This window comes from Acipenser ruthenus, chromosome 8, assembly GCF_902713425.1.
Source record: "Acipenser ruthenus chromosome 8, fAciRut3.2 maternal haplotype, whole genome shotgun sequence".
Classification (NCBI taxonomy): Eukaryota; Metazoa; Chordata; class Actinopteri; order Acipenseriformes; family Acipenseridae; genus Acipenser; species Acipenser ruthenus.
The window spans coordinates 59,670,920-59,679,186 of record NC_081196.1 but is presented as its reverse complement, the minus strand read 5'-3'; the positions used below and the strand labels follow the sequence as shown (position 1 = coordinate 59,679,186).

The window sequence follows — 8,267 nt, the reverse complement described above, 5'->3', positions numbered from 1 at the left end:
CCGTCCAAGAAATGCCAACAGTTCGAAGATGGTGTATCTGATGTCTAGCAACCTTGAATCTAAACAGAGAAAAATAGTTCAGGTGATCCGAGTAATTTCACTGTGAATATTATTCAGTACTAATAATAGGAAAATGTCTGTTATAATGCATAATTTATAAAAATTCAGTACTTTATATGACACCATGCTCATAAATCCTGATCCTCACTATAATCAATATTATTATGATTTATTTCTTAGCAGACACCCTTACCCAGGGCGACTTACAGATGTTACAAAATATACACGTTTCAAGAATCACAGTACAGTTAAGAGCAAATACAATATAAAATAACTCTCAAATAATAAGAATAATTATTATTATAATTATTGCTAACTGTGGTCTTAGTTTGATGTATTATTCATATTATCACTAGTATGCTTTTGACATTGGTCTTCCAGAGGATCCAGATCTTATTGTTGGGGTTCTGTAGGCATTGCCATCAGAGTTAACAGACATGGAGTTTATCTTATTTCTTAATAATTCCACTGCAGTAGAGAGGCTGGTTAGGATTTCTTCCAAAATGGAAACCAGTCCATTGTTTTCATTAAAGGAAAAGAAACAGGCACTTAAAAATGCTGCAGCGATTTCACGATAGCTTTCTAGTTTCTGAAGCAATATTTCCATAAGACTTGGGTCTCCTGAAGATTCGATTTGTGTAAAGCTCCTCAAACAGGACTTCAAAGGAAATAAATAATCTTCAATGTCTTCAATGGACTCTTCATAGATGGTGAAAACAATTAAAAAACCAAATACAAATAAGACGTGTATTAAGTCCATGATTAATACAAATATCACAAGAAATTATTTTCAATGAAGAAAATTGTGCTCTTGTCTTTACACAATTCTTAATAGCCATATGCCATATGCTATATCTTTTCTAGCTATATGATATATCCATTTTGCTACATGATATATCCTTTTTGCTATATGTTATATCTTTTTTGCTACATGACATATTTAGTTTGCCATTTTTTAATTGAACGGCCCCTCATACCCAGAGGCTTCACTCTATAAGGTTTATTTGCTGTGTTTTACCAGGAGATTCCTTTTCATTAGAGTGTTAATGGGTGACTTTTTCTAAAAAAAACAAAAGTAAAGTACTGTACTGTAATTATTGTTACGTATATTACTCATTATTGTGATCATCTGTATCACTTGTGCTCTCCAATACAATTACTTGTTTTCTGCATAAGTAAATAATATAATTTACTGCAGTATTCTACTCTACATACTGTAAACAACATATCTAGTAAATACAAGCATGTTATGATATTCTAAAGTTTTAGAATGCTTAATATGACTTACTTCAATTACAGTATTATAACACTATATCACAGTATTATAACACTATATCACAGTAGACAGAGGTATACTGCAGTGTTTGCTGCAATGTTTTTATACTGTTTGAAAGTACATCATATCCATTTTCTGTTTTATCACTTTTTTTCCTACAGTATAACATATATTAACTATAGCTAATCCTGCTGAATATTACAATAACATTGGAATCCCAGAACAGAAGGTATGAGCTGTTGAGCTCTGTTTTACAGAGGTTTACTGCAGTATTTACTAGTATACTGCAATTAACTACATTTTACAAAAAAAATAAAATAAAATAATGGAAATTGTAGTATTTATTGTGTAATACTGTAGTAAATGGCAGTTTTTTTTTTTTTTTTTTTTTTTTATTTTTTTTTTAAATGAGGGAACCTAAAACTGTAGGGAACTTAACACCTTTACCATAAAAAGTTATGTAGGTCAAGCATTGTAGATCCCTTCCCTTCAAAGTATGCGTCACATGATACCCTCTTCTGCTTTTAAGACCTGATTGTAGTCAAAGGGAAAATCTGCCAAGAGTATGGGAATATTACGCAACAATGTTTTCATTGTTTTTAACTGCATTTAGGCAGTAAGAAAACAATGCCTCACAGTTCAGGGTTAGCTTCTTAATCAATCATTGCCAGCACTGTCAAGATGATGAATGTGTGGTTTCCAGAAAGATGATATATAAGCCCACTCCTTTCTCTGGCACAATGACACACACAGAAGATGTTCACAGCAAGCTTACACATCCTGCTGCTGAGCAGCATCCTCACAACCCAAGAGACTGCAGCTGTAAGTATGCTTTTGTAGATTGTTTCCAGGATGTATTATTCATTATATGTTTCTGTGTTAATAGAATACCACACTTTTGTAGTCTATCAAGAGACCTATGATCTACTCAAGACATCTTATACATGCACTAATCATTTATGCTGATAAAGCTTTTACTGTAGAAGATGAGCACACTATTCCTCCAACAGTATGCATTGTAGCATGTTTAGTAGACCACTGGACGGGCTGAACATCCAAACAGAAAAAGGGGCAGCACTGGCTGGGTTAGGGTGCTGGGATTAAAGAGCCTCCTGGAGAGGCAGTGGATTGCCAGATTAACAGTGTGGAAGACCAGGAAAAGAAAACTGGATGGACTCCCTTCCACATTTAGTGCTGTTTATGGGTTGATTTGGTTCAGTTCCATACAATTCTCTCAAATATATTTTACATTACAAATCATAATTTTACCACATAAAATGCAGTATATACAGGGGTTTGACCTAAAATGGAAAACATTTGCCATAATACTGTAATTAGGGTGTAAGACCACTATGGGCACTGATTTGATCTGACAACCATCAGTTTTATGAGACCAGTCCTCGATAATTACACTATCTAGTTCCTTCTATAGTTTTTTTTTTTTTTTTTGCAGTTTTGGATTGTTAAGCATATCCATTTTCTTTATAAAGTCAGGGATGCCGCTTGCAGAACCAAAAATGTAATCAGTTTTGTGAGGGACATTTACATAAAAGTGCTTGCTACCATTCATGGATATTTAGGAAACATAAATAAACAATGTATATGTAATTTACCTTGAGGAAAACACTAAATGCTCTGTTTTTTGGTTTTCTTTCAGATGGTAGCTGGCAACGTCAGTGGGAGTGTGGATCCCAATGGATTCTGCTACTGCACAGTCAGTTATCCGGACCTTACATTTCCTGTAGACAGGGTTGAACAACTTGAAATGTTGTCAGTCTCTCTGTCGACTACTGTGGAGAGGGAACTCATAAAGGTCATACCAACTATTCTTTCTGTATCAGATTTTAACAGTGTTGGGGAGTACCACATTACATGTAATGCATTACTGTAATCTGATTACATTTTTCAGTAACTTGTAACTGTAATGGTTCCTTTTTCACACAGGAAACAAAATGTGCTACAAAAAAGGAAACTAATGGGTACCTGAGACACACACATCCTTTACAGTGTGGCTGGTGACCGATTACATATTATGTGAAAAACAATAAAAATAAAAAGGACTACAGCTGACACATAATGTGGAAATTAGAAATCGCTTCAGTTTTCAAATAATTTTGCTAGAAAATGACATCAGAGAAGGGAATCTTCAAAGAATATTTTGAAGTGCAGCCTGATCAGCCCATAAAAAACATATGATATCTCTGTAAAATATAAACTGTCCCTGAGAAGTAACTATTTGTAACTGTAACGGTAACTATTACTTTTTTTCAGAGTAATAAATTACTGTAACTAGTTACAATTTTGTTCAAATTATTTTTAAAAGTAAGTTCCCCAACACTAGATTTTAATCTGCCCAACATATGCAGATAAAAAAGGTACATAATAAAATAATTCTATTGATGATATATATTTAAGTAAGGATGGTGCCATGAACCAAGCTGTAAATGTGCTGTGAAAGGACTGCTCTGCTGGAATAGTTAGACAACAACAGAGACTCACACAGAACAGGATATTAAACTGGCCAGACATTCAATTTGGGAAAATGGAAATGATATAAAGCATCCATTTAATGCAGTGTTTGACAAAAACAAATAAAAAGTAAAACAGAATGTGATGTTATTCAGCAATAATAAGGAATATGTGTTTGGATAAATTCACTCCTATAATGATCAAGCATTTTCAATGCTTTATAATAATCTAATAATATCTGAAATGTTTTTTTTTTTCCCCCACAGATACAGGAATTTGCAAGTAAATTATCAATTCATGAAAATCGCATGCAAAACCTCACTTTTAGAGTGGAGACCATGGAAAATGATGTTGTTTCCTACTCCGAGTTAGATTTCGAATTGCTCAAACTTGAAATTAGACAGATGGAGTCCCTCACCAATAAGATGAAGGCTACTGTTGCTGACAGCAATGGCATTATTGAACAACTGTCTACTGAGGTATATTTTGACAAGTTAATATCTAATGTCTGCATTTACTCATAATGTCATGTTACAGGCTTCTGCCATTGAATCTTCCAAAAGTATGTTATTTTAAATACATTACCATTATAATTTTTCTTTAATCAAAATAAATTGAATTAATATGTTTTTACAGTTAAAGAATATGACACTTGCAATCACTAAACTGGAGAAGTTTGACAAAAACAATGTCCTTGCTATTCGTCGTGAAGTTGTTGCATTGAAGAAGCGACTTGAGAGATGCCAGGAGATCAGAAATCAAACCAATCCTACTCAACCCCCGATTGTTTATGGTTAGTACTTTATTCTTCAATTACAACAAATTATAATTACTCACAAAACTGCTTCGGAATTTGCTTTTAAGGTTGCTCAAGATCATAAGAAAAATGATTTTAGGACTAAAATGTCAAACTATTGTTGCAGTACAGAGGGGGTGGGGGAAGTTAGCCCTACTGGTGCAGGTTGTTATGGAGAATCTCCAGGTGATGCCCCCCCCCCCCCCACCCACTGTGTCCCATTCACACAAGACTAAATGGGGGTGGAGGGCAGGGGGTGTACTTTAATTGAATAAGTATTCATATAATATGTATGCAACACCTCAGGGCATTTATAATCCAGGTAAAACAGTGGATTTGAAAAAAAAAAAAGCATACATCATGTTTAGGGCAAAAATTATTATTATTATTATTTTTTTTAATTAAATATCCTAAATTAAATTAATTTAATTAAAACATGAAACAGAAAGTACATCTTTAATTTTGATATTGTACACCTTGCCATTGAAAAAATACACCAGGGGGGTGGAGTTGAGATGGCACTGAGTTATTTTTTGAGCAGAACAGACATGAGGAATAAAAATAAATTCAACAACGTCTCGAATTTCAGTAACTTGTTCAAGGTCTGTGTCAGAGATGGTGGATAATGCACTTCACTTTATATGCTTGTAATTTAGAAATCTTTTTAGTGCTGCCCAGACTTAGGTCCAGCCTTAATATTTAATATACAATTAAAATGTACCAAATTTGATTTAAAAATGCACGTGTAAGTGTACTGTAGCTTGATTAGTGATTCAATGTGTAGTTACAGCCAGTAGTGAACCTTTTAGAAAGACATATATTGTCAGTTTTAAGAAACTTGATGAATGTTTGTCCAACACAGGAAGCTGCAACCATGGGCTTGTTTCAAACATTAGCGAGCCATTTGTTGTTCAGCTGAACTGGAGAGGATTTCCATACAAAGCTGGTGCCTGGGGAAGAGATCCTGCCCCTGTCCCCCCAAAGAAGGACCTCTACTGGCAAGCACCTCTGGGGGATGGGAGATTCATGGACTATTATAGACAGTATGGGTCCTTTGATGATTTACTGCTGTACAAAAACCCAAAAGACTACCAACTTGGCAGTGGTCATTTGGCTCAAGGTAGTGGCATGGTGATGTATAAAAATAATTTGTACTACAACTTAAGGGATTCAAGAAATATTCGTAAAGTTGACATCGACACAAATGGTATTGTGTTAACAAAGGAGCTCCCAGGTGCAGCCTTCAATAACAGGTTTTCCTATTCAGGAACACCCTGGCAGGATATTGATCTGGCTGTGGATGAAAGTGGTCTGTGGGCAATATATGCAACTGAAGAAAGCACAGGGAACATTGTGATCAGTAAGCTTAATGAAACAACACTTAGTGTTGAGAAAACCTGGGTGACAGGACAGTATAAACCTGCTGCCAGCAACGCTTTCATTGTTTGTGGAGTTCTCTATGCAACCAAGACTATAACAACTAGACAGGAAGAGATATTTTACATGTATGACACCAAGACAAACCAAGACACCAAAATTAGCATTCCGTTTAAAAAGGTGATGGAATACTTGCATGGTATCAATTACAACCCACCAGACCATAAGTTATATGTTTATAACGATGGCTATCTGATCACTTATGATCTCAGCTTTTATCCAAAAAATACCAACTCATAAATGAGCAGCTGTTTAAAATAATCACTTTGAATCAATCCCCTCAGCAGAAAAATGCTTAGCATCCTTAAATAAAATTTTAAAAAAGGAATCACCAATACTTTATGAAAACCCTTTTCCGTTTTTCACATGCTACAAATCCTAGGTAAATCAACAGGTGTAATGGTTGACAATTATAATTTGTTTTCTTATGTTAATTGGTTGCATTTTTTAAATCACTTGCATTAAAAATTGAAAGCGGCTGCCGATTTGAAAAAACACATATATGCAAAATGTAATCATTTCTGTTCTGTTGTAATAAAATAAAGCATGCCTGAATGATATTGTCAATAGTATGTTTCATTTACAGTTCTGAATCGTGAAACACAACCTAGTATATGGAAAATGAAAAAAACATGTGCATCTAATGTATGTTTCGTAGTGTAAATAAAATGATACAATAGGAGATGCAGATCTGATACTGGGGGTGTGTGAGTCTGCTGTGACAGAGTGAGAGAGAGAGACATGGATTTTGGTTACAAATACATAGACAGGCATCCAGGTTTTATTAATTCACAGCACAACAGTGCAGGTGCAATATCATGTAACACCACAGCATGATATCACTCAGTAGGTGTTGCTCCTTCAGCAGGCTTACATAAAAATAGTATACAATAATACAAACAAAACTGCAAACACAACTGTGAAAACAAAGCTATAGTTTTGCTGTGTGCTACAAAACGAATCAACCCAAAACAAATTCAGTGGTGGGACCCATAACCCATTATGCATATTATATTGTGTTAGGATCCCAAGTAAAATATATAGTTATAGCTTGGGGTTCAAAGAGGATAATTAAAATAGCCTAAGCCTATCCCTTACCTTGACCTTAATTACCCACAATTAATATGTAGTCTTGGGATCATCTCCTTTTGACACCAAAAAAAAAAAAAAGAAAAGGAATCAAAGGCCTGGGTGATATTAGTCCATAAACTCCAGAAACCAATCCTACACAACTAAGCAGCCATGCATATATTAGTGTTTTTGTGTTCCCTAATACTCTGGTGGTTCCTACCAATCCCTCCTGGTGTTAATTATGACACGTCTTTATTCTCCAGTTTTTAGTGCTGGAATTGATTTTGTTTCTGTAAATAGTACTCTTTAGTTGTCACGTCTCTAAACACCTTGTGATTAAAACGTAATGGTATTTGCCGAGGACATGGATAAAAAGTGTTAGTCCAGCTACAAAAGTAATAAACAAGACCACAAATGGGATGAAAAGTAAAACAGAACGTGATGTTATTCAGCAGTAATAAGGAATATGTGGGATGTATTTGACAATCTTAAGCACTGCGTTTAGTGGCATTTGATTACACCGTGTAACAATTTTTTTTTTTTTTTGGTTCCTGGGTAGTAAGTGTTATTTCCTAATTGCTTATGCCTCAAAAGTATAGAAAATGGCTATTATTCCCCACAAACTTTGCTTTTGTGACCAGGACAGTGATATTTTGAAATTTACCTATTTCCAATGAGAAAACGGGCGAATTTGTGTCTTTTCGTTCACATAAAGTCAGAAAAAAACAACATATGAATCCAAATTAACTTGTATTTATACTAAAGTAATACAAAAATGACTACAAAAGATTTAGAAGTGAGTAGTTTTTCGAGATTTACGATTATACTGTAAATCACTTTCACGAATCAGCCCCCAAATGTAGTCTCCCATCATGTTCTCGTTATACTGTCCTTGGTAGCGGCGTTCAAAGTCCAGTATATCCTGGTGGAAGCGCTCACCTTGCTCCTCCGAGTACGCTCCCATGTTCTCCTTGAATTTATCAAGATGAGCATCAAGGATATGGACTTTGAGGGACATCCTACAGCCCATTGTGCTGTAGTTCTTCACCAGAGTCTCAACCAGCTCCACATAGTTTTCGGCCTTGTGATTGCCCAGGAAGCCCCAAACCACTGCGACAAAGCTGTTCCAAGCCGCTTTCTCCTTACTAGTGAGCTTCT

General features: G+C 35.1%; 1 protein-coding gene across 1 annotated transcript; it reads left to right on the top strand.

Moving 5' to 3' along the window:
• The first annotated feature begins 2,048 nt into the window (after positions 1–2,048).
• LOC117406842 (olfactomedin-4-like) lies at positions 2,049–6,596 on the top strand. Its single transcript, XM_034011183.3, has 5 exons — positions 2,049–2,158; positions 2,994–3,149; positions 4,072–4,284; positions 4,442–4,598; positions 5,464–6,596. The coding sequence occupies exons 1-5, from the start codon at positions 2,093–2,095 to the stop codon at positions 6,276–6,278; spliced, it is 1,407 nt and encodes a 468-aa protein (XP_033867074.2). The 5' UTR covers positions 2,049–2,092; the 3' UTR covers positions 6,279–6,596.
• Positions 6,597–8,267: the final 1,671 nt, after the last annotated feature.

Excerpts from the sequence above, each read along its gene's own strand:
- LOC117406842 (XM_034011183.3), top strand. The coding sequence starts at position 2,093 with ATGTTCACAGCAAGCTTACACATCCTGCTGCTGAGCAGCATCCTCACA. Across the intron at positions 3,150-4,071 it reads TGGAGAGGGAACTCATAAAG|ATACAGGAATTTGCAAGTAA; the intron begins GTCATACCAACT and ends TTTCCCCCACAG. Across the intron at positions 4,285-4,441 it reads TTGAACAACTGTCTACTGAG|TTAAAGAATATGACACTTGC; the intron begins GTATATTTTGAC and ends ATGTTTTTACAG.